A 27,594-nucleotide genomic window follows, 5' to 3' on the forward strand; every position below is an offset into this window, starting at 1 on the left:
GGCATTATTGATATATTTAGTATTTTATTGACGTTTTTCAATTACCCTTGATAAATCATGCATTCGGATTTTTGCATAAATTGTAATGGGCGCATAGTATGTGTGTAAAATAATGTTTTGAAGGTTGTACTGATTATGATGAGCTAAGCTAATTCCAGCTATGTGTATGGAGCCATGTTTGTTGACATACAATGCATTCTGGGTTTCACGTAATCATCCGTTTGACCAAAGATGTTATAACAAAATGAGGTGAGTAAGAGTTCACTAATTTTTTGAGGACTTCTGCAAATGAATGGTGGGATGTGAACGACAGTAGATGACACACCCCTTCAACATGCATACTGTAAACAGACCAAACTCATCTTGTCTTCTCCTATTATATTCGGTTTCTGTGAGGAAAAAATGCATGGCTGCATGCTGAAACTAATGGACGGATTACTTTCAATTTCTAGAAAGTGTTTTACCTAATTATTTCGATCAATGGTGAGCTCACTCGTGATGTGATTAATTATACATAGTAATTGCTATTAGCTAATTCATGGTATAGTTTACGTCAGCCGAGAGTTAGAAAATATGACCGCTTGTGTTGCGTCAATCTTTCCTCAGTTAGCGCTAGGACAAATGTAGCCTACATTTTTCCAGTTAGGATGATTGTGTTATGCTATAGATACTTCTGTGAATATCTGAACATTGCATCCAAAAATAAACTGCTCACATTCTGAACATAACCTTGTAAGGACTGTTTGTGTAAATAGTTTCTGAAAAAAAGTGTGGCCAGCTCAAATGCTGATTGTTGCGTCATTCGAAACTGGCCGTTCTAACTGAGCGTTCTAAATGAGTGTTCTAATCACACGGGGTGTGATCGTACGCTTCAGGGACCACTGTAGAACGATCACACCCCGTGTGATGGTATGTGTGAAAGGGTTAAGTGAAAAACTGAGTTTAAATGTGTTTGTCTAAGGTGTATGTAAACTTCTGACTTCAACTGTATACCCTCAGACGACCCATCAAACAGGCAAAACGTCAATACAGGACTAAGATTGAATCCTAGTGCACTGGCTCTGAGGCATGTCGATTAGTGGCAGGGCTTGCAAACTATTACGGACTACAAAGGGAAACCCAGCCACGAGCTGCCCAGTGAAGTGAGCCTACCAGATGAGCTAAATGCCTTTTATGCTCGCTTCGAGGCAAGCAACACTGAAGCATGCATGAGAGCACCAGCTGTTCTGGACGACTGTGTGACACGCTCTCCGTAGCTGATGTGATAGGTCAATCTGACCAGTCAATATTCACAAGGCTGCAGGGCCAGATGGATTACCAGGACATGTACTCAGAGCATGCGCGGACCAACTGGCAAGTGTCTTCACTGATATTTTCAACCTCTGCCTGGCCGAGTATGTAATACCTGCATGTTTCAAGCAGACCACAGTAGTCCCTGTGCCCAAGAAAGCGAAGGTAACCTGCCTAAATGACTACCGCCCCGTAGAACTCATGTCGGTAGCCATGAAGTGCTTTGAAAAGCTGGTCATGGCTCATATCAACAGCATCATGCCAGAAACCTTAGAACCACTCCAATTTGCATACCGCCCCAAAAGATCCACAGGTGACGCAATCTCAATCTTACTCCACTCTGCCCTTTCTCACCTGGACACAAGGAACATCTTTGTGAGAATGCTGTTCATTGACTACAACTCAACACCATAGTGACCAGAAAGCTCATCACTGAGCTAAGGACCCTGGGACTAAACACCTCCCTCTGCAACTGGATCCTGGACTTCCTGATGGGCTATCCCCAGGTGGTAAGGGTAGGCAACAACACAACTGCCGCGCTGATCCTAAACACTGGGGGCCCTCAGGAGTGCGTGCTTAGTCCCCTCTTGTACTCCCTGTTCACCCACGACTACTTGGCCAAACACGACTCCAACACTATCATTAAGTTTCCTGATACCTAACAGTGGTAGGCCTGATCACCAACGATGAGACAGCCTACAGTGTTCTGTAGGCTGTAACTTCTGTTAAATAATGACCTTGCAGATTCAGCAGCCATACAAATCCTTGTGTTGATACAGTTGAAGCAGTCTGAGTGAAGCTAGCATACTTGTCTGGACTCCATTCTGCAACCACTGTGGCATGCAGTCACTGTCACAATGACAGCCAAGACAAATATGTATTCAGCTCTGATTGAAATATAAAGGCCTTTCACATCTAAAACTCACTCACAATTCTGTCATTCAGAGAGGAAATCTTCGAATCAGAGTATAGTAATAACATTATAATAATAACTTTAGAAAGCGATTTTCATCATTTCACTCATCTGCTAATGTGTCAACAACAGTTCTTGTAACATTGAGATGCATATTAAATATATCCCTACAACAGGATTCAAGATTTTAGAACTGTCATGTTTTCAGCAGCATTTGACTCTAGAGTAAACTACAGTATTTAAGTCATTTACATTTAAGTCATTTAGCAGACGCTCTTATCCAGAGCGACTTACAAATTGGTGCATTCACCTATAATATCCAGTAGAACAAACACTTTACAATAGTGCATCTAAATCCTTTAAAGGGGGGGGGGTTAGAAGGATTACTTTATCCTATCCCAGGTATTCCTTAAAGAGGTGGGGTTTCAGGTGTCTCCGGAAGGTGGTGATTGACTCCGCTGTCCTGGCATCGTGAGGGAGATTGTTCCACCATTGGGGTGCCAGAGCGGCGAACAGTTTTGACTGGGCTGAGCGGGAACTGTGCTTCCTCAGAGGTAGGGAGGCGAGCAGGCCAGAGGTGGATGAACGCAGTGCCCTTGTTTGGGTGTAGGGCCTGATCAGAGCCTGAAGGTACGGAGGTGCCGTTCCCCTCACAGCTCCGTAGGCAAGCACCATGGTCTTGTAGCGGATGCGAGCTTCAACTGGAAGCCAGTGGAGAGAGCGGAGGAGCGGGGTGACGTGAGAGAACTTGGGAAGGTTGAACACCAGACGGGCTGCGGCGTTCTGGATGAGTTGTAGGGGTTTGATGGCACAGGCAGGGAGCCCAGCCAACAGCGAGTTGCAGTAATCCAGACGGGAGATGACAAGTGCCTGGATTAGGACCTGCGCCGCTTCCTGTGTGAGGCAGGGTCGTACTCTGCGAATGTTGTAGAGCATGAACCTACAGGATCGGGTCACCGCCTTGATGTTAGTGGAGAACGACAGGGTGTTGTCCAGGATCACGCCAAGGTTCTTAGCACTCTGGGAGGAGGACACAAGGGAGTTGTCAACCGTGATTACAGTAGATTACAAACTAGGTGGTTCGAGCCCTGAATGCTGACTGGCTGACAGCCGTTGTACATCAAACCATATACCACGGGTATGACAAGACATTTCGTTTTACAACTGTAATTACATTGGTAACAGCTTATAATAGCGATATGGCACCTCGTGTGTTTGTGGTATATGGCCAATATTCCACGGCTAAGGGCTGTTTCTAGACACTCGTACTACCATACCCCATTCAAAGGCACTTTAATACTTTTGTCTTTCCCATTCACCCTCTGAATGGCACAAATACACAATCCATGTCTCAATTGTCTCAAGGCTTAATAATCCTTCTTTAACCTGTCTCCTCCCATTCATCTACACTGATTGAAGTTGATTTAACAGGTGACATCAATAAAGGTTCATAGCTTTCACCTGGACACACCTGGTCAGTCTATGTCATGGAAAGAGCCTAATGTTCCTGTTGTTTTGTACACTCGGTGTATAAGCCTCATGAACATAATAAAAAGCAAGCTAAGCTGTTAATTAACAGTCTGACTGCATTTTGCCCAAGCCAGCAACTTGCCCAAGCCCCATTTCTCCTTCACCCAAATCCGGATAGCTGATGTTCTGAAAGAGCTGCAAAATCTGGACCCCTACAAATCAGCTGGGATAGACAATCTGGACCCTCTTTTTCTAAAAGTATCCGCCGTCATTTTTGCAACCCCAGTTACTAGCCTGTTCAACCTCTCTTTCGTATTGTCTGAGATCCCCAAAGATTGGAAAGCTGCCACGGCCATCCCCCTCTTCAAAGGGGGAGACACTCTAGACCCAAACTGCTACAGACCTATATCTATCCTATCCTGCCTTTCTAAGGTCTTCGAAAGCCAAGATAACAAACAGATCACCGACCATTTCGAATCCCACCGTACCTTCTCCGCTATGCAATCTGGTGTCCGGGCTGGTCACGGGGGCACCTCAGCCACGCTCAAGGTCCTAAACGATATCATAACCGCTATCGATAAGAGACAATACTGCGCAGCTGTATTCATCGACCTGGCCAAGTTTTCGACTCTGTCAATCACAACATTCTTATCGGCAGACTCAATAGCCTTGGTTTCTCAAATGACTGCCTCGCCTGGTTCACCAACTACTGCTCAGATAGAGTTCAGTGTGTCAAATCGGAGGGCCTGTTGTCCGGACCTCTGGCAGTCTCTATGGGGGTGCCACAGGTTTCAATTCTCGGGCCGACTCTCTTCTCTGTATACATCAATGATGTCGCTCTTGCTGCTGGTGATTCTCTGATCCACCTCTACGTAGATGACACCATTCTGTATACCTCTGGCCCTTCTTTGGACACTGTGTTAACTAACCTCCAGACGAGCTTCAATGCCATACAACTCTCCTTCCGTGGCCTCCAACTGCTCTTAAATGCAAGTAAAACTAAATGCAGGCTCTTCAACCGATCGCTGCCCACACCTGCCCACCAGTCCAGCATCACTACTCTGGACGGTGCTGACTTAGAATATGTGGACAACTACAAATACCTAGGTGTCTGGTTAGACTGTAAACTCTCCTTCCAGACTCACATTAAACATCTCCAGTCCAAAATTAAATCAAGAATCAGCTTCCTATTTCGCAACAAAGCATCCTTCACTCATGCTGCCAAACATACCCTCGTAAAACTGACTATCCTACCTATCCTTGACTTTGGCGATGTCATTTACAAAATAGCCTCCAACACTCTACTCAGCAAATTGGATGCAGTCTATCACAGTGCCATCCGTTTTGTCAGCAAAGCCCCATATACTACCCACCACTGCAACTTGTATGCTCTCGTTGGCTGGCCCTCACTTCATATGCACCGCCAAACCCACTGGTTCCAGGTCATCTATAAGTCTTTGCTACGTAAAGCCCTGCCTTATCTCAGCTCACTGGTCAGCATAGCAGCACCCACCCATAGCATGCGCTCCAGCAGGTAAATTTCACTGGTCACCCCCAAAACCAATTCATTCTTTGGCCGCCTTTCCTTCCAGTTCACTGCTGCCAACAACTAGAACGAACTGCAAAAATCACTGAAGCTGGAGACTCATATCTCCCTCACTAACTTTAAGCACCAGCTGTCAGAGCAGATCACAGATCACTGCACCTGTACATAGCCCATCTGTAAATAGCCCATCCAACGACCTCATCCCAATACTGTTATTTATTTTATTTATTTTGCTCCTTTGCACCCCAGTATCTCTACTTGCACATTCATCTTCTGCACATCTATCACTCGTGTTTAATTGCCATATTGTTATTATTTTGCCACTATGGCCTATTTATTGCCTTTCCTCCCTTATCCTACCTCCTTTGCACACACTGTATATAGACTTTTTCTATTGTATTATTGACTGTATGTTTGTTTATACCATATGTAACTCTGCGTTGTTGTTTGTGACACACTGCTTTGCTTTATCTTGGCCAGGTCGCAGTTGTAAAGGAGAACTTGTTCTCAACTAGCCTACCTGGTTAAATAATGGTGAAATAAAAAAAATGATTTTTTTTTTTTGTCCATTGGTCCAGATAAAACACACAGTGACACCACATGTAATGAAATGCATGTTTGAATGATTGATAAATATCACTTTAAGGGTTCACCTAATTAATAAAAGATTTGCACCCGTCCCTCCCCCTTGACCCGTCTGGCTGACATAGAGAGTCTGATATTCCAGTGGGAATGCTTTAACTTGGCTATAGTGTCTGTCCCGGGTAGCAACGCTAACCATGCGGCATCATGTTGGGGCTGGGCTGGGGGAAGGAGAGAGGGGAGGGAGGGAAGAGAGGAGATGATGGGTGAAAGATGGGGGGGAGACAGAGGCAAGGAAGGAGGGGGTCCTTGTCTGTCATATGAGCTAACGACTGTCCACTGGCATCTGCCCATTGTGTACACAGGCAGCTCATTACAGGGCCGCTCTGCTGTCACCCACAGGACATGGGGAGGGAGGTAGTCTAGGGAGTCGAGGGAGGGAGGGAGGGATAGGTGGACGGAGGAAAAGACAGACATGAAGAAAGAGAGCAATAAAAGAAGAGAGATGGATGCTGTTATGTTTCTGATTATTATTGCTATAATTGGTAATGACATTGACGTTGAAGATGTTGTTATTGTTGTCATAATTAGCTTTTGCAACGTAAGCTCCTTAACTTTTCAAGCCAGACATTTGTTTTATGAAGCTGGAGAGAGGTGGCTCGAAAATAGATGGAAAGGGATAGACAGAGGGAGGGGTAGATGAAGAGCAGGATAAAAGTGGGAGTGAAGAACGAACAGAGAAAACAGATGTAGAATAGAAAATAGGAACAAGTGGATAAAGAGGTGATGGAGAATAAGGGTTGGCATTTCAAGAAGCAGAAACATGGAGAAAAGGAGAAGGGAGAAGGGATGAGGGAAGACAGGCATAGAAAGGTAGGTGTGGAGAGAGATGGATTAGAGTAAAACGACAAGGGAGAGGTGATGTAAGAACGAGTGATGATGGATGAGAAAAATAATGTTTTTAAACGGCTGAAAATTACCCAGAGATAGTTAAACTTTTCAAAAGCAACGAACCAATCTCCTTCTCTGGTCCCTCTCTGGCGATGTCCCAATATATTTCTCAGGCAGAAAATACATAGTCCTACTTATGAGCAACAAATGACCCACTTGGCAAAAACAGGTTGAATAAACGCTGTTTCCAAGTCAATTCAATAAAAAAATGTAATGCGAGGTTGAATCAATGCAAAAAAATGGAATTTGTAAAAAGTCATCAAAGTAAGGTATCTTCGTCTTTTTTTCACCAAACTTACAACCTAAATCCAATGACATGGTGACATTTTCTGTTAATTTCATGTTAAATTCACGTTAGTTGACAACACAACCAAATCAAAACTAGACATTGAACTGATGTCTGTACCAGTGGGGAGCAACAAATAAGAACAGCAAAACAACAATGTGCCTGTAATGTAGCCACGTTAGAAGTTGGATTGGGACATCACTCCCAATCCATCACTCCAGGATCATGCAAAACGGAGGGGTAGGGCTAAGGGTAAGGGCTAAGGGGAGGTAATGGGATTGAGCCTCAGTCTCCCTCCCTTTGATCCCTGTCTCCCCTCTCCTCTCTCTGTCTGAGGTAGCTGTCCCCCCTCTCACTCTTCCTCTTTCCCTCTCTCCTATCATTCGCTGGTCCTGTCTCCCTCTCTCCTCACTAGTCCTGTCTCTCTCCCTCTCAATGGTCCTGTCTTTCTCCCTCTCTTGTACTCCCTGTCTCTCTCACACTCTAAGATCCTGTCTCATTCTCTGGTCAGGCGCTTTAAGACATTAATTATTCAGGCCTGACTGATAGAGGCTGTGGCTTAGAGGCTTTTAAGCTATTGGAGGAAGCGGTGCAACGTTAAAACAGCTCCCCATGACAAATGTAACAGTAATGGCATTACACACCACATTGCACCCAGTCCGACACTTTATTATTCCCTTTTCTCCCAGACTAATGAACAACTGCTGACAAATAGCCCAGATTAATTGGTAAAAGGTGTAAGGATACATTTATAACAATGAGAGATGTGTACAATGTCCCGTTCATGTATAATCTGATTGATTCACATGATGGAGTGTACTAATGAAGCAGGTTTATTAGGGTGGACAAAAAAGATGGTCTAGAGGGGACTATGAGGGACTGTCTACTGACTGCCTGGAACAGAGATGGACAGACTTACAGCCGGGATTGTCCACCATAGTTGCTGGAACTGGGCCGTAAAGGACTATGTGAAAAGAAAACACCAGAGCCAGCACAGTATGATTTGGTTTAGCACAATAGTGTGAAAAGATGTATACAGACAAACAGAAAGATCGTCAAAGCTATGGTCCAGGGCAAAGAAAATTGTAGATAAAAGATGAAGGACGTCTGCAACACTGGTGAGCTCCTGTGATGATTCATTCATATTGGCACAACAAACAGACAAAATAATAGTGCATGCCGAGTGTTGTAGAAATTATTTATTTTCTCATCGTTGATCTCTGTCTAGCACCCAGGCCAGTGGGATGTGTGTTCTAGGTCCTTCATTGGTTAAATGTGAAGTAGTTGGCCGAGCTGTGGCACCAATGGAGAGGGAGTATACAGTACGTAAGGAAGTGTATTATCATAAGTTATTATAATGTAGGCGTGATGGATACATCTGAAGTTAATATTCAGCCCGTAAACTAGACAGTATAATATTCCCTATATAATCTCCAATACACTTCCTCATAAAAATACATACTGTATAGTAACCTATTAGTGTAAGAGGCTCTGCTATGTGAGGAGGACTGTGCCTGATTAAAACAGATCCTCCACTGGATCTGCTGGCTGCTGCAGCTCTCGGAGAGATAGTGAGTCATGCACTCTTCAAAAAAATGTGCTATCTGGAACCTAAAAGGGTTCTTTGGCTGTCCCCATAGGATAACCCTTTGAATAACTATTTTTGTTTCCAGGTAGAACCCTTTTTGTTCCATGTAGAACCCTTTTGAGTTCCATAAAGAACCCTTACACAGAGGGTTCTACATGGAACCCAAAAGACGTCTTCCTGGAACCAAAAATAATTATCCTATGGGGACAGCCAAATCACACTTTTGTAACCCTTTTTTCTAAAGGCTGGTTTATACTTTGTCTATCGACATGTCTGTAGGCAATTAGAATGCGACAAGTGTCACTGGTCAAAACAACATTTTATTTATACTCCAGTGGAATGTCTATAGACCGTCACTGTGACAGTCGGTTTCCTTGTTGCAGACAGATGAAAAAAGTTCAACTTTGACCCTGTCGCTGCATCCATTGTCATGGTTACTTGACTGAGACGGCAATGAGACAATGCACAAGTTCTAAAATTCTCTGTTAGAGTGCCCTGCTTTTATTTCGTCACACTATTTTCTGTAATTAACTCGTCATTTACTTGTATATAATGATCTTGTTGTGAGTTTAAATTCCTGTAAGAATGAATAAAAATGAACTGAAGTTAAGACATTATCAGCTATGATATGGTCATTATTTGAACTGGCTAGCCAGCTAGCTAGCTAACAAGCTAGAAACGAACTAAAACATTGTTTAGAAAGTTGCTTTTAGTTGCTAGTTTGCTGGATTGACAGACTATAAATGGATCATTTTGCAAATATGGGCCTTTTCCCAGGGTTAGATTTTTAAGCTAAAATGTTGATTTAGATTTTTTTACTTCACATCCATTAAGTTGAGACTAAAATAACCTTAAGGTTTTTTTTCAGCTTTCAAAAAGTGTTTTATTTTATTTTCTTAAGCATTTCATGTTTGGATTTGACTGTTTTGCACTGTTTTTGTCCTGTCTGACACCTGGACTTTCAATATTCTTCTGTGTATTACAGTTACAGAAGTCTTGATAATTACAAAATATTTAATACACCTGTTCAAAAAAGGAGTAAAATAAATGGAAACAATATACATATTAGTTGTGCAAGAGCCATTTCATGCTTCTCTTTACACAAAATATCATTACCACCATGACAAGAAAATTACATGAAAATAACCTATTTTCAAAAGTTTGTGTACTTGCTTACCATGGATATAAAGAGTGACAGTGTCATGGAGGGGAATTCCATTTTTGATGCAAGGAAATTATAGAAAATAAAGGTAAATGTTGTACATCAATATCAAAAAGGCTGTAATTTCATCAAATTATGTTTCATTTTTGAAATTATGCTTTAATTATACATTGTATGCTAGCTGTTCAACTGGAGTTAAATCAAATCAAATTGTATTTGTCACATGCACCAAATACAACAGGTGTAGACATTACAGTGAAATGCTCACTTACAAGCCCTTACCCAACAATGCAGTTTTAATAAAATACTCCCCCAAAAAGTAAGAGATAAGAATAACAGATAATTAAATAGCAGGAGTAAATAACAATAGTGGAGATATATACAGGGGGTACCGGTACACAGTCAATGTGCGGGGGCACTGGTGTCGAGGTAATTGAGTTAATGTGTACATGTAGGTAGAGTTATTCAAGTGACTATGCATAGACAACAACAGACAGTAGCAGCAGCGTAGATGGGGAGGGGGGGCAATTCAAATAGTCTGGGTAGCCATTTGATTAGCTGTTCAGGAGTCATATGGCTTGGACCTAGACTTGGCGCTCCGGTACTGCTTGCCGTGCGATAGCAGAGAGAACAGTCTATGACTAGGGTGGTTGGAGTCTTAGGACCTTCCTCTGATACTGCCTGGTATAGAGGTCCTGGATGGCAGGAAGCTTGGCCCCGGCCCGTCAGGAAGTCCAGGATCCAGTTGAAAAGGGAGGTGTTTTGTCCCAGGGTCCTTAGCTGAGCTGAGCTGTAGTCAATGAATAGCATTCTCACATAGGTGTTCCTTTTGTCCAGGTGTGAAAGGGCAGTATGGCGTGCAATAGAGATTGCACCATCTGTTGATCTGTTGGGGCGGTATGCAAATTGGAGTGGGTCTAGAGTTTCTAGGATAATGTTGTTGATGTGAACCATGACCAACCTTTCAAAGCACTTCATGACTACTGACGTGAGTGCTACGGGGCAGTAGTCATTTAGGCAGGTTACCTTAGTGTTCTTGGGCACAGGGACTATGGTGGTCTGCTTGAAACATGTTGGTATTACAGACTCAGTCAGGGAGAGGTTGAAAATATCAGTGAAGACACTTGCCATTTGATCAGCGCATGCTTGGTGTACACCTCCTGGTTCTGCGGCCCCATTCAATGTTGACTTTTTTAAAGCTCTTACTCACATCGGCTGCGGAGAGCGTGATCACACAGTCGTCCGGAACAGCTGATACTCTCATGCATGTTTTAGTGTTACTTGCCTCGAAGCGAGCATAGAAGTTATTTAGCTCGTCTGGTAGGCTTGTGTCACTGGGCAGCTCTCGGCTGTGCTTCCCTTTGTAGTCTGTAATAGTTTGCAAGCCCTGCCACATCCGACGAGTGTCGGACCTGGTGTAGTTTGATTCGATCTTAGTCCTGTATTGACGCTTTGCCTGTTTGATGATTCGTCGGAGGGCATAGCAGGATTTCTTATAAGCTTCTTATAAGTTAGCATGCTAGAGTCCCTGTTATTTTTGACCAAATATTGTAAAAATATCATTCCCACTACACGTCATTACCACTACGTAATGAACTGTGATGGTAAGGACAAACAGTGGTGGTAATGACAAAATGTATTTGTTCATACATTTTTATTTCTTCCCTGCTAGAGCTGCCCTGGTCAACTGTAAGTGCTGCTATTGTGAAATGGAAATGTCTAGGAGCAACAATGGCTCATCTGTGAAGTGGTAGGCCACACTAGCTCACAGAACAGAACTGCCAAGTGCTGAAAACTCACTACATGTTTTTGAGTATCATCAAGGCATATATGGATATTTAGACATGACAATGGTGAATGCATAGAATTAAGAAAACTTCCAAATATTAAATAAATAACATGACAAAATACGATTCATGTGAAATGTTGTATAAAATAACTTAGGCGCAATTTCTGTCATTTCATTTTCAACTGAAATAGCACATTTTATGATGTGGTGGTAATGACATTTCCCCTCGGGTATTTGGGGAAACCGATAAAATGTGTTATATTCTAACAGTATGGTCTCAGCCATTATTAGATTTTGTTTCCAGACAGAGTGAAGAAAATATTCAGATAAATAAAAAGCAGTTTCAAGCGGTTTCACTTTCTAAAACATTTAACATCCAAAAGTTCCCGTATTTGCAAAATTAACCAAATGCATTTTTAAATGGATGGGTTTATTGATGTTAAAATATAGCAGTTATGCTATTTTGGACAACCGGGCTGCTTATGTCATGAGCCTGTAATTTTTGTGTTTATACTTTTTCGTAACGACAAAAACAAGTTTGATGTCTGACGACAATAGAATGTTCATGATGTCACTGCAACAACTGTCTACAGACATGTCGATAGAGCAACTGTAGGCCCTAAAAAATGTCAAAATCTCCAGCCACCCTAGTCATAGACTATTCTCTCCGCTACTGCATTGGTGGTTAATAAGGGCTTGTAAGTAAGCATTTCACTGTAAGGTGAAATGTATTTGGTGCATGTGACAAATACAATTTCATTTGATTTGATTTAACTCCAGTTGAAAAGCTAGCATACAATGTATAATTAAAACATAATTTCAAAAATCCAATATAATTTGATGAAATTACACCCTATTTGATAATGACATACAATATTTATCTTTATTTTTCTGTAATTTCCTGGCATCAAATACAATTTGATTTGATTTGAACTGTAAACCAGCCTTAGCCTTAAGAGTGTAGTGGCCTGCTTTTCTGTTACCATCACAGAGAATAAAGAGATAGAGAAACATAGACACAGATATAGTATTTCACTTGCTTTGGTAATGTAAACATATGTTTCCTATGCCAATAAAGCCCTTAAATTGAATTGAATTGAGACAGAGAGACAGAGGGAGAGAGAGAGAGACAGAGAGAGTGAGAGCAAGGGGGCGAGAGAGAGCAAGGGGAGAGAGAGAGAGCGCACAAGAGAGAGAAATAGAAAGAGAGAGGAGATACAGAGAAGACACATCATTACTGCAGCTCAACAGAACCCCAGAAACTTGTCTTGGCGCTGACAGATCCCAATCACAATGCTAAAACAAGCTGGGTGCTAGATTGACTTTACACTGCATGGTGCTTTTTTAAACTAGGTTTCAAAGAGGTTTACATTGTCAGCAGGGCAACTCATTACTATGAGCCTGCCTGCCTTCACCACACTCCTTTGAACTCAGCATGTACAGTATGCACTGGAGAGTGAGAGAGAAAGAGAAGATAGGAGAGACTCTCAACTGGCACGATACATAGTTACCAATGTTGCGCAATACCTGTATTGAGCTTACGCAATAGTTGAGACACTGTTTCAAGGTTGTTCCAAGCACCCACCCGCCCACTCCTGACTCCGAGCCTTACATCCAGTATACAGAAGTCTCTAAATGCATGAACATCTATCAGTTGTTCTATTCAGTGTCCTCTGTACACTCTCTCTGCCTGAGTCTACATTCACAAAGTGACCTCAGCTCCAAACTCACTCCAGGGCTAGAATCACAATGACTTACTGTTACCTACTCTCCATCTACACAGCTCCCTATCTTAAACACCACATAATGCCGTTTTCTTTTCTCACTAACCTCCCCTGGTTCTTTGCAGATTTTTTTTATGGCCCACATAAACCAGGGAACCTAGCTTGGCTTGTTTGGGGTTTCTGAGTACATACAATGCACCGGATGTTTTGTTGTAATCAATGGAATCGACCATGCACTCTAACCTCCTCTGCCTTTCAATCTACTTCAGAATGCAGTAAAGATGAGGATGGATACGTCCCAAATGGCACCATATTGGCTATATAGTGCACTACTTTTGACAAAAGTGGTGGAAAATTACTGCACTGTAAAAGGAATAGGGTGCCATTTGGGATGCTAACCAATGATTCACTGTAGACAGTAACTGCAGTCAAAGTCCACTTGGTATGGACAGCACCTGGGTAGATGCATCATACAAGCCATGCATATGGCGCACAGATAAATCAGGTTGTCAAAAATTCTTTGTGTGCGCTTTCATCATGTCATCTATCTTTTTATAGACTACGGCAAAGCTGAAAGGGCAGAGTTACTTGTCTGGCTCTAGTACAATAGCTGCATGAATGAAACACTATGATTTCAACCCCCTTGGGAATTCATTCATTCAACACAACGGAAGCCATGTGTTCCAATTACTCTGAATATGCTCCTTGGTGCCAGTTGAACAGAGTGCATTTGCAAAATTAACAGGTCAAGCTGGCCAAGCATAAATAGTAATTATAGTGGAGAGGTGCAGTGGGTGGGGGTGTTTTTGGAAGTGATCTCATACCATGTGGATGGGCTAAGATAAGATAGTACTTTATTGATCACCAAAGGGGCAATTAGATTGTGCCAACCAATACCTAAGACACAGTAGTCTACAGAAAGATGGTAGTCTACACAGAGACAATTTCAATCAATGACAATCTGTCACAGCATGATCATAATCAATAGCTTACCGAAATACCTTAGTTTAAAGGAGATTCATGTCTTTATAGCCCAAACCACAGAGAAGGGCAACAATATAGCACTCTGGTAGATTAAATCAGACATGGTGTGTGTTGAGTTTTCCCTGGACAGGTTCCGTAGTAATGTGATGTGCTACCTGGCAGGGCTTGGTGTCATGAACATCTGCTTCTGTTTACCTTAACGTACCCCTGTGGAGATCTCAGAGCATCTGCTCTGGGGAGGGGAGGGGACATTTTGCCTGGTTAGGGTTGTCTTTAGGGTTGTCACATTGTGTAATGACTCCTAAGTTAGATGGCATCTCTGTGTGGGGACTACTATGTTAGACTGCGTCCCTGTGAGGGGACTTCTATGTTAGACTGCGTCCCTGTGAGGGGACTTCTATGTTAGACTGCTTCCCTGTGAGGGGACTTCTATGTTAGACTGCGTCCCTGTGAGGGGACTTCTGTGTTAGACTGCGTCCCTGTGAGGGGACTTCTATGTTAGACTGCGTCCCTGTGAGGGGACTTCTGTGTTAGACTGCGTCCCTGTGAGGGGACTTCTATGTTAGACTGCGTCCCTGTGAGGGGACTCCCTGTGTGTGTCTTTCTATTTAAGTGTCTCAGCAGTGTAGCGAATTCTTTATTATTCAGAATCTCTGTAGAACAACTTCTGTGCTCCACTGTAGTGACATGGTCCTTACAAACAGTTCTACTGTGGCCCAGTGGATCATAGTATACCACTTTCTTTTACCTGTCTAATAAGTACTTAACAGTGCCCAATTCATGACACTGCTGATGAATGAATGACTAATTAGCAGCTGCAGTACTTCATTTAGGCCTTTGAGAGCAAAGGCCAATCCGTATCGCAGAAGTTCAGCTTTACAGCGTGATTGAAATTTAAAGGTAATGTTCCTTTGTTAGCGGAGACTGCATTCACGGTAACCGCTGCACGTCGACTCAATCTGAAATGGCCTTTACATTTCTATCGCACAATCTGTAATGCTTCAGCGATACAGGTTGAATAGAGTGTTAAAATGTCAATGCAATATTTGCCTTAACTGCAGACAATCGAATTATGGCATGTCTTCCCCTTTTAATTATGGTCTGTGGTGCGCGTCTGTAGATTATGGAGTTGTGTTGTCGTTTTAATTACGGAGTATTTTGCCATATATTAGCTGTCAGTCAAACTGGGCATTCATTCTGAGTACTTAAACTTAGGATTACGGTTTGATATATGGTTAAACTTAAGTTTAGGCATTCATTCATTCAGAGTGGTTATGTCACGACTGCCACCGAAGTCGATTCCTCTCCATGTTCGGGCGGCGTTCGGCGGTCGGCGTCACCGGTCTTCTAGCCATCGTCGATACACTTTTCATTTTCCATTTGTTTTGTCTTGTTTTCCTACTCACCTGGTTCACATTTCCCTCATTAAGTGTTGTGTATTTAACCCTCTGTTCCCCCCATGTCTTTGTGTGGAATTGTTTGTTTGTAAGTGCTTGTGCACTTGTTTACTGGTGCGTGTCGGGTTTTGAACCTATGTTGGTTATTTCTTATTTGCCGTTGGTTTTGTATTAAACGGCTCCGGCTATTACCTAGTTCTGCTGTCCTGCGTCTGACTTCACTGCCACCAGTTACGTACCCCTTACAGGTTAACGCATAAACTGACTGAGAGTGTGCTAGTGTACTACCTTGAACGGCTGAAATGTAATACTTCTTGTATATATGAGACAAAGTTATGGGTCCAAGGTAATTACAGAAAGATTGTTATTTATGAAAGAATAACACGTCTCATGTTTAACAATGACATTTACTTCAAGGAATCTCATTAGCCATGATATCATGACACATCATCTCATAAGGATGCAGCATCTTATAACCACCATATAAAACGATTACTGTTCTCCAATTCCAGACTCTAATGCAATGTCCTCCTTGCCTTGGTTAAACCTGATCACAATGCAATCCCAATTTGTCAGTAAAATCTACATTTCCCCCTCTGCATCCAAGTAACCTAATTCCCTTCATGTAGAGAGAGGAGGGCGTAATTACGGAACACTACCGTGAGACATGGGAATGAGCGGGTGTAGTGTAGTTTTCGTCAGCACCAGCCACCGATATGTACACTAATGGCTTTTATGGGTGACGTATTTGACAGAGAGAGGCTAAGAAGAGAGGTCTGTGGCTCTCTTTAGAAAGGCTGCATGGCGGCGTGGTTAGGACATTAATATTTACAAGCCTTGTGGGGGTCAAGGCAGGGAGAATGTATTCAGCCTTCTTCAATAAAACATACCATCAACCTACTCCAACTCCCCCTCTCTCTCTTTTGGTCTGCCAGCTGATTTATTGTTGTGCTGCTTGTATTAATCTTGCCAGTGTTTTGGGGTTTGTTGTCGGCATGGAGGGAGAACAGTAGCCCTGCCAGTTTAATAGGAATGATGTAATCCACTCTAGGCATACATCAGAAGATAAATGAGTAAGTTACTTATGGTAGGGCTGTTTGGTGGGCTAAAACAAGACTGGGCCAGGGTCCAGTAGTGCTTAAACTTTAATGCTAAACCTAGACTGATAAAAAAATATATATATCAAGCTCCAACAATGTATACCTGTATCTATATAGTATTTCAAACTATTTTTGTAATAAAACATATTGACTGATGCACAAATATAATCAGTAAGCACAGTAAACAATTCCTTTTCTGGATATTGAAGTTTCCAGACTCTGGGAAGTGATTGAATAGTATGAGTAGTTGACATGGACAGAACCTTAGAAGATAAAGACAATAACCAGGAGTTAGAGAAAAAGAGATAGCTTTATTATAAAGAAGGCGTTTCTAGCCGAAGTTGCAACATCTCATCATACACGCATACATGGCAGGGCTTGGTGTCGTGAACATCTGCTTCTGTTACCTTAACATATCCCTGTGGAGATCACAGAGCATCTGCTCTGGGGAGGGGAAGGGACATTTTGGATGGTTAGAGTTGTCTTTAGGGTTGTCAAATTGTGCAATGACTTCTAAGTTAGACGGCATCCCTGTGTGGGGACAACTATGTTAGACTGCTTCCCTGTGTGGGGACTTCTATGTTAGACTGTGTCCCTGTGTGGGGACTACTATGTTAGACTGCTTCCCTGTGTGGGGACTTCTATGTTAGACTGCTTCCCTGTGTGAGGACATCTATGTTAGACTGCTTCCCTGTGAGGGGACTTCTATGTTAGACTGCATCCCTGTGTGGGGACTTCTATGTTAGACTGCGTCCCTGTGTGGGTCTGCGTCCCTGTGCGGGAATAGGCTTTGTCGTGCCCTCTTCATGACTGTCTTGGTGTGTTTGCACCATTCTAGTTTGTTGGTGATGTGGACAACCAAGGGACTTGAAGCTCTCAACCTGCTCCATTACAGCCCCGTCGATGAGAATGGGGGCATGCTCAGTCCTCCTTTCCTGTAGTCCACAATCATCTCCTTCGTCTTGGTTACGTTGAGGGATAGGTTGTTACTCTGGCACCACCCGGCCAGGTCTCTGACCTCCTCCCTATAGGCTGTCTCGTCCTTGTCGGTGATCAGGCCTACCACTGTTGTGTCATCTGCAAACTTAATGATGGTGTTGGAGTTGTGCCTGGCCATGCAGTCGTGGGTGAACAGGGAGTACAGGAGGGGACTGAGCACGCACCCCTGGGGGGCTCCAGTATTGAGGATCAGCGTGGCAGATGTGTTGCTACCTACCCTCACCACCTGGGGGCGGCCGTCAGGAAGTCCAGGATCCAGTTGCAGAGGGAGGTGTTTAGTCCCAGGATCCTTAGCTTAGTGATGAGCTTTGAGGGTACTATGGTCTTGAACGCTGAGCTGTAGTCAATGACTAGCATTCTCACATAGGTGTTCCTTTTTGTCCAGGTGGGGAATGGGCAGTGTGGAGTGCAATAGAGATTGCATCATCTGTGGATCTGTTTGGGCGGTATGCAAATTGTAGTGGGTCATGGGTTTCTGGGATAATGGTGTTGATGTGAGCCATTACCAGCCTTTCAAAGCACTTCATGGCTACGGATGTGAGTGCTACAGGTCTGTAATCATTTAGGCAGGTTGCCTTCATGTTCTTGGGCACAGGGACTATGGTGGTCTGCTTGAAACATGTTGGTATTACAGACTCAATCAGGGACATGTTGAAAATGTCAGTGAAGACACCTGCCAGTTGGTCAGCACATGCCTGGAGCACACGTCCTGGTAATCCGTCTGGCCCTGCAGCCTTGTGAATGTTGACCTGTTTCAAGGTCTTACTCACGTCGGCTATGGAGAGCGTGATCACACAGTCGTCCGGAACAGCTGATGCTCTCATGCATGCCTCAGTGTTGCTTGCCTCAAAGCGAGCATAGAAGTGATTTAGCTTGTCTGGTAGGCTCGTGTCACTAGGCTGCTTGCGGCTGTGCTTCCCTTTGTAGTCTGTAATAATTTGCAAGTATGTTAGACTGCTTCCCTGTTTAGGGACTTCTATGTTAGACTGCTTCCCTGTGTGGGGACTTCTACGTTAGACTGCGTCCCTGTGTGGGGACTTCTATGTTAGACTGGAGGGGACTGCTTCCCTGTGAGGGGACTTCTATGTTAGACTGCTTCACTGTGAGGGGACTTCTATGTTAGACTGCTTCCCTGTGTGGGGACTTCTACGTTAGACTGCGTCCCTGTGTGGGGACTTCTATGTTAGACTGGAGGGGACTGCTTCCCTGTGAGGGGACTTCTATGTTAGACTGCTTCACTGTGAGGGGACTTCTATGTTAGACTGCTTCCCTGTGTGGGGACTTCTGTGTTAGACTGCGTCCCTGTGTGGGGACTTACTTCTATGTTAGACTGCTTCCCTGTGAGGGGACTCCCTGTGTGTGTCTTTCTATTTTAGTGTCTCAGCAGTGTAGCGAATTCTTTATTATTCAGAATCTCTGTAGAACAACTTCTGTGCTCCACTGTAGTGACATGGTCCTTACAAACAGTTCTACTGTGGCCCAGTGGATCATAGTATACCACTTTCTTTTACCTGTCTAATAGTACTTAACAGTGCCCAATTCATGACACTGCTGATGAATTAATGACTAATTAGCAGCTACAGTACTTCATTTAGGCCTTTGAGAGGAAAGGCCAATCCGTATCGCAGAAGTTCAGCTTTACAGCGTGATTGAAATTTAAAGGTAATGTTCCCTCGTTAGTGGAGACTGCATTCACGGTACATCAGAAGATAAATGAGTAAGTTACTTATGGTAGGGCTGTTTGGTGGGCTAAAACTAGACTGGGCCAGGGTCCAGCAGTGCTTAAACTTTAATGCTAAACCTACTGATAAAAAAAACTATATCAAGCTCCAAGAATGTACACCTGTATGTGTATAGTATTTCAAACAGTTTTTGTACTAAAACATATTGACTGATGCACAAATATACTCAGAAATTCATTTATATTACTTTTCTGGATTTTGAAGTTTCCAGACTCTGGGAAGTGATTGAATAGTATGAGTAGTGTTGACATGGACAGAACCGTAGAAGATAAAGACAATAGCCAGGGGTTAGAGAAAAAGAGATAGCTTTACTATAAAGAAGGCGTCTCTAGCAGAAGTTGCAACATCTCATCATACACGCATACATTGTGAATATATTAATATGCCATTTCTCCGTTGATTAGATGTACCTTACAAAAGCTGTTCTTTTGCGTGTAGAGGCTTGACGGACGAGCTGCTTTGATACACTTATAATTGTAAAAGTAAAATGCAGAAATTAAAATCATTTCAAATAACAAGAACATGAACAATTACAATACATGCGCCAATTTTATAATTGTTATGGGGCATCACGTTGAAGAATAAAATCGCAGTTTTGCAGAATCTCAAATCAAGTGAACTCAAAGCTGTGAAAATGCACATTGATACTTTTACATTTTTGTTACCCCTTGATAGTTTAAAACTTATTTGCTATTGTAAGGGAGGAGTAGTGTCGATGATACACACATTACAAACAGAATAAAAAAACACTACTCCTTATGCACCTCCAGTAAACGCGCACAAACAAATTAAAATACAGAAGAAAGCACTGTGTATCAGCAAATATGCATTATTATATTTTCTGTTTTCTAGCCAGTTCACTAATTCCCCCTTAAGGATCCATACAGGGAAAGTAGAAAGGCTGTCAGGGGAAAGGGCTTATACAGAACTCAAACAACGGTGAGATCAAGGCTAAATCCGTCATCGAACATTCTGTGATTCAGTCGTTTTTAAGGGTTGTTGGAGGTTTGTGATTGGACTGTTTCTCTGTGCACTTTGTCTTGTTGAGGAGAGCATATAGCAACAGGAAAGGCACTGTATTGTGTCTCTGCCAGCACTCCTGGCCTCCTGTGTCCTCATGTTTATAGTGGTCAGGTGTCTGTGCATGGTAGGCTAATGTAGTCACTACCCAGTGGTCACGGTGAACTTTACCACAAAGAAACAACATGAAAATCAAATGGGTCAAAACTTGCTTTGACATACTGGAGAAAGAAGGTTTAAAGAGGACCCATTCACAGAGGATGTTGATGGCCATACAGTATATTCAAATTTTTTTAAGTCTAAGATGAGGAGGAAGGCAGAACACAAGACATCTCTTTAAAGAAGTGAAGCACACAACCAAATCTGTCCCTTTCAAAATGGCCACCAGCCACTGTGCTGTCACCAGGAGGAGTGGAGCAGCAGGCATGTTAGGTGAATGGCATGATGGGAGAATGAGTCTGTGCAGCCTTGAGAAAGTCTGGGGTTGCCTTATTAAGAGACGACAATACAAAAACAAACAAATTAGGGGAAAATTGGCTATCCGTTACCTCAGCAAATGCTTTTTTTCTCCATACCTATTGAACAGGTGTGTGCAGTATGCTACAACAACACATTTCATTTGCACTTTTTATTTACACCATAAAGTGGCTGACTACTGTATACCTGTTCCACAACATAGTGTTTATTCTCAACTGTTTCTTTTGAATTAGTGATGATCAGAAAAGTGACGGACCGATAGACAAGTCACAAGCCATATATTACAATTTCAAAGCAAGTTCTTAGGGACAACATCAATTGAGTAATTTTGAGTCCCAATCATAATCAAAGCTACATTGCAAAGGTCCACATGACATCATTCTTGGGATGCACCAGGTACATTTGCTTGGTGGATACAGATTTGTGACTATTTCTTTACTCATAAAGCAGTTTTTCTGATAGATATTTACAAAGACATATTGTTTCAGGACTTAAATGTACGCACAGTTACAGTATGTCAAACAAATAAGCAACGTTACATTTCTGTGTTAAGTTAAAGTTATATTAAATAAATTCTAATACCAACATGGAATAATAACAGTAATACAAACATGAATACTCAACATGAAGAGCATCACAATGAATAGATCAACACGTCTTTAATGGTGACAGTCAATGTTGTTAGTTTACAGAAAAATACCCATAGCAACAAAAGATGTGTCATACAGCAGATTTTCCTTTTCTTATGTACAATAACAAATCCCGTTAAGTTCTTTATCGTGGCTTTCAGAGTGGGTTCTGATGTGATACCATTAATTCAGTTGGTCAAAAATGTTTTTTCAACAATTAATAAATGAATTACTATTATATGAATTAACACTATCGACATAATGTAATAAATTAAAATATAAAATAGTTATCTGAAATACAATGTGACCTCTGTTAGCTAATTGCAATTTGTTAGCTAAGATCTATTTGATTTAACGTGAAAGACTTTAGTAATGCTGTTGTAATAAGTTGTAAAAGTGGGTTCTGAGCTTTCTACCGCTTCAAGAGGTGAAACATCAAGGAAGACTCATGAATGAGTTCTACTATTGAAAGGATCAAATGGTAAAATGGCGGTCCACCAATGTATTAGTATCGATGCGCTCTAACTTCTTCACACTTCCTTGACATACTGGCTTTGCATGACAATGATGACTAGGGCCAGATGGAATCTGCAGGGACGTTCATTACCTTCACAGAGTTATCTGTATCCTATATTCAAAGACATGAAATATGTTTTGTAGCAGTATTTCGTTTCATTTTGACTTCAAGAGTCAATTATGTTTTCAAATAATTTCCAGAGGTTTGAAGGTGAAGACATGCCTCTACAGATTCTGCCTGTCCCATAACGAGATCAGTTGTAAAAGAAGCAGACAAAAGAGGTGCCGATCAAGCCTAGCCTAATGATCACAGCCATGCTAAACAGGAAGTAAACAAGAAGTGAGTCACCTCCTTGCAGCACCATTCGCCATAGAGATGGACAGACAGTCTGTAGCAGTTTACCAAGCAGAGCAAACCTCCTCTCCAAGCTACTTTTCCTTTGTGTCTTGCACTAAAGTACTACCATGCTTGAAAAAAATATTTTCTTCAAATGTCATTTATAACTGACATAGTATAGGCTTGTACTATAACAAAGCTTGAGGCAGGAATGGCATTGCTATTGCTGTGGCCATTTTGAATATCTCCACACGACTTGAGTTTGGAGGTGAAACAGAAGTACATTTACCACAGCGGGATGGGGAGGGAACGATACCATTTCATTAAGCAAGTTATTCTTCTTTAAACCTGTGAGAAACAACACAAAAAAAAATATTTGAATTCATAACCAGACTTTACCCAAAAACATGAGGTGGTGGTAGTGCATAGTTTTGCAGCGCACTAGAAGGTGAGCTAGCAGTGTTTACAGCATTAATATATTCTAATGACTCGTCTATTGTACCAGAATTATCTCTCTTTGCGGAAATATCAATATGATAAACATATCTGCTGACATCCTGCTATGTTGGTGGTCCGTAGCTGATATGTTCACAGGAGGAGCGTCTGTGTCTCCTTCCTTAGGAATGCTGGGTAAAGACACAGGGGGCGTGATATGTGTGGGAGGAAGAGGGGGGTTGCGGGAAAAGCTGAGGACGTTGAAAACAAAAAAGCTCTAGTGCCACACAAAATGCTTGAAAACCTCTGCGTTGCCTCTTAGTCCTCTATACTTGAGGCCAGCCCTTTAGGCACACTAAAGTCTGTGTGATGGGCAGGAGGAGGAGGAGCATAGAGAAACTGGTACTGTTCAAGATTCCCAAACTTTGCCTCGGCAAGCAAATTTTCTGGAGCTGACAATAAAGGCTTGGCTCACTGTATATGATAGCTTCCATTCCATTCCATTCCATTCGCACCCCCTTATTTCTCAGAGGAATGGTTTCTCCGTCCGCTGAAAGAGGCCAAACAGTCTCCAGGCAGGCGCTGTGTGTTTACGTGTGTATGCGTGTTTTCATAGATTCATATATATATATTCATTTTCATATCTGTGTTTGTGTGTGTGTGTGTGTGTGTGGTAGTAGTAGTGGTGGTAATAGTACCCTCCGACCGCTAGGGGGAGCTCCTCAGATCCCCAGGCCGAGGCGGGCGGGGGGGGTTATGCCAGCGAGTAGATGGCGTTAACGGGTGAGGTGGCCTCAGAGCTTTCGTTGCCCTCTGTTTCGTCCTTGTCCTTCTTGACTGTGTACTGGCCAATGAAGGAGCCGTCCTCGTTGAACTGGCCATCCCCTCCCTCGCCGTAGTCTACCAGGCTGTCGTCACTCTCCTTCACCCCGCCGTCCAGAGAGTTCTGGCTGCCCTGCAGAGGCTTGTTGTCCTCGTCGCTGCTACAAAGGGTAAAAAGGTCAAAGGTTAGACTCCGCCTGTGATGTCATCGACACGGTCAACACCGCAAGTGAGTCCTTACCGTCCCAAAGGTTAAGGGGGAGAGAGAATAGGGTTCAGGGGTCAGAGGAGAACTGGGGAAGGGAACAACTGTATACAAGAGAAGTGTTGACTGTAGTTTTCCGCAGTCCTTTCTCTTACAGATCATCACAGACTGAAGCTGAGGTCATTCAGTTCACACTGGAACACAATCACTTTCAAAAAAACAATTTTGGAACAACATCGATACTTGCCTTTAGCTATGATATAAAAACACTGGCAGTTGTCAACCAGAGTGCAATAATATAAGCTTGCTGAAATAAATACTGTAGTCTACAATAACTGCTACAGCACCGCTGAGTCATTGGGGAAGCTGTATGTTGCCCTTAAATGCTCAAACCAACACATTCTCATACATACACATGCCACTCAGTCTGGACTATGTTCTGATGTGAGATCTGTGCATTAACCTCAAGCTCACACACAAAGCAGAGTGTTGCAGGGATTAGACAATTTGTGTGAAAGCTCAAATTAGAGTAGGTGAGCCTATCTCAGTTCAGAACATGTCCCTATGTCTTCTACCTCCGCAGTAGGGAGAGAGAACTGTCATGCAGAGGGACACTGGTGCTATCAACCAACATTAGCTCTCTAGACTCTCACAACGGGCAGATAGCAAACAGCAGAAAGGCATTACCAGAGCAGTGGGAAGAGAAAAGTATGCAAGTTTAGCTCTTCAACAGTCTTTCCATCATATTTGGAGGTGTTGAATATTTATCTTGGCTGTAGAAAGGATCGATCTACAAACCAGACTGTTTTGACATTTTCTTTGGTGATTTGCTGGTGTGGTACTGTGTCAAGGATGGCCAGTTAGTAGACAAACTACGTCGGAATATAATCTGACAGAGATTACCTGAAGTCATGGCTCTGAGCATGCTCCATGCACTCACCAAATCAACTGAGCACACAGGTCATCAACGAAGAATTACCAAGGCAACCAGACCAAACAGTATCAACAATAGTAAATTCGAGTCTGGTAGCAACAGTTGTGATGTGTGTGTGTGTGCATGTGTGTGTGTGTGTGTGTGTGTGTCTGTGTGTGCGTGAGTGAGTGAGTGCATGTGTACTAAGGTGCAGAGAATCACAGCAGGTGTTCAGTCCAGGTCAGGTGTTCAGCAGTCTGATGGATTGTAGATAGAAACTGTCTCAGTGATGTACTGGGCCATCTTCACCACACACTGGAGGGCCTTTCGGTCGTGGACGGAGCAATTCCTGTACCAGGCCGTGATGAAACTGGTAAGGACGCTCTCGATGGTGTATTTGGAGAGGACCCGGGGTGGCATGCCGAATTACTTCAGACGCCTTAGGAAGTAGAGGCACTGTTGTGCCCTCTTGACAAGAGTGGTGGTATTGTTGGTTCATATCAAGTAATCGGTGACGTGGACCCAGAGGAATTTAAAACTACTGACTCTCTCTTCTGCAGTCCTGTTGATGTGGATCAGGGGATGTGCCAGTTCACTTACCTCCTCCCTATAGGCTGACTGGTTGATGTTGGTTATCAGTGTGGAGGAGGTTGTTGCCAATCCTCACAGCCTGTGGTCTGCCCGTCAGGAAGTCCAGGATCCAGTTGCAGAGGGTAGTGTCCAGACCCAGGGCTCTAAGCTTGGTGAGGAGCTTGGAGGGAACAATTGTGTTGAATGGTGAACTGTAGTCAATGAACAGCATTCTCACATAAGTGTTCCTCTTGTCAAGATGTGCAAGGGCCGTGTGAATAGCGATGGAAATGGCATCTTCCGTGGATCTGTTGGAGCGTCAGGGATATTGGAGTGGGTCCAGTGTACCCGTCATGCTGGCCATGATATGGGCCATGACCAGCCTCTAGAAGCCCTAAATGATGACAAGGGTGAGTGCGACGGGGCGATAGTCATTTGGGCATGTGAACTATTGAGCATTGGAACGATGGTGGTCTCCTTGAAGCAAGTGGGGACTACATCCTGGGATAGGGACAGGTTGAAGATGTCCGTGAAGACGCCCACAAGGTTGGTCAGCCACACTCTGATGATGCAGTCAGGGATGCCATTTGGCTGGTGACTTTGTGAATATTCCCTCTTGAGATCTTTCCACACATCAGCCTTGGAGAGCGAAAGCACCTGGTCATCCGGAGCAGTGAGATACTTCCTGGATGGCTCTGTATTGTCTGCCTTAAAGCGAGCATAGAAGATGTTAAGCTCATCTTGGAGGGAGGCTTCGGTTGGCACCAATCCGCTGGATTTACCTTTGTAGTCAGTGATAGCCTGGAGTCCTTGCCACGTGTCGCAAGTCTGAGTTGTCGAATGAATGGATTTGTGGAGCTCATACCTGCTTGTCTTGTACACTTCACACCGAGTCATTGTGGTTCGTTCTGCTGACATTAAATGCTGCAGTACGGGCTCACAGCATGGTATGGATTTATCTGTTCATCCAGGGTTTTTGGTTGGGTTATGTCCAGATTGGTATTGTGTGTACAACATCATCAACACAATTTTTTATGAAGCCTGTGACTGACGATGTATATTCCTCAATGTTAATGGATACGTTCTGGGTGGATGAATAAAAACAAAAATCCAATCAGTATTCTCAAAACAGTCCTGCAGCATTGAGTTTCATTCCTCTGTCCAGCTCTTCACTATTCTCTGAGTTGGTGGCTCCCTCTTGAGTTTCTGCTTGTAGGCTTGGAGTAGGAACACAGAGACTGATCTTATTGGCTGAAGTGGGGGCGGGGGATTGCTTTGTACGAGTCATGGATGTTTGTGTACAGATGGTCCAGCATGGTCCTCTTGTGAGGCAGGATACATGTTGGCGATACTTTGGAATATTCTTTAAAAGATTTGCTTGGTTAAAATCTCCCGCGAAAAAGACAGCTTCCGGGTGAGAGGCTTCTTGCAGGCTAACGTTATTGTACAGTTCGCTGAGTGCCACCTTGCTGGTTGCTTGTGGCAGTATGTACACAGCTGTGATAATAATACACTTGAATTCCCTCGACATAGATTGGGGTCGGCATTTTAGCATCAGGAACTCCAGGTCGGGTGAACAGGAGCTCGAGACGTTTTTAATTTCATTACACCAGGAAATGTTGATGAGGAAGCATACACCTCCCCTACTCTTACCAGAAGCCGCCATACGATCCATACGGAAAATGGAAACGCCATCAAGTCGGATAGCAGAGTCGAGTGAGTTTCACGTAAGCCATGTCTCTGTAAAAACAAAGACACAGCATTCCCTGATGTCCCTCTGCGATTGAAGCCTTGCTCTGAGCTCAAAGTTTATTTTCCAGCGATTGGACATTAGCCATCAGGATACTACACTCTTAGCAAAAAGGGTTCCAAAAGGGTTCTTCGGCTGTCCCCAAAGGAGAACCCTTTTTGGTTCCAGCTAGAACACATTTTTGTTCCAGGCAGAACCCTTTTGGGTTCCATGTAGAACCCTCTGTATAAAGGACTCTACATGGAACCCAAAAGGGTTCTACCTGGAACCAAAAAGGGTTCTTCAAATAGTTATCCTATGGGCACAGCAGAAGAACCCTTTTAGGTTCTTGATAGCACCTTTTTTTCTAGTATAGGAAGAGGAGGCCATGTAGCCTGTCTTTTCAGCCTAGCTCAGT

General features: G+C 43.2%; 1 protein-coding gene across 10 annotated transcripts in view; it reads right to left on the reverse strand.

Moving 5' to 3' along the window:
- Positions 1 to 19,811: 19,811 nt before the first annotated feature.
- nfasca (neurofascin homolog (chicken) a) overlaps positions 19,812 to 27,594 on the reverse strand; it is a 143,617-nt gene continuing 135,834 nt past the window's right edge. For all 10 annotated transcript variants that reach the window (XM_029775930.1, XM_029775933.1, XM_029775936.1 and 7 more), the window contains one exon: positions 19,812 to 23,920. In XM_029775930.1, coding sequence (XP_029631790.1) covers positions 23,692 to 23,920 — 229 coding nt within the window. In that variant the 3' untranslated portion in view covers positions 19,812 to 23,691. The remainder of the gene's footprint in view (positions 23,921 to 27,594) is intronic.

Source organism: Salmo trutta, chromosome 14 (assembly GCF_901001165.1).
Source record: "Salmo trutta chromosome 14, fSalTru1.1, whole genome shotgun sequence".
NCBI classification, from domain to species: domain Eukaryota; kingdom Metazoa; phylum Chordata; class Actinopteri; order Salmoniformes; family Salmonidae; genus Salmo; species Salmo trutta.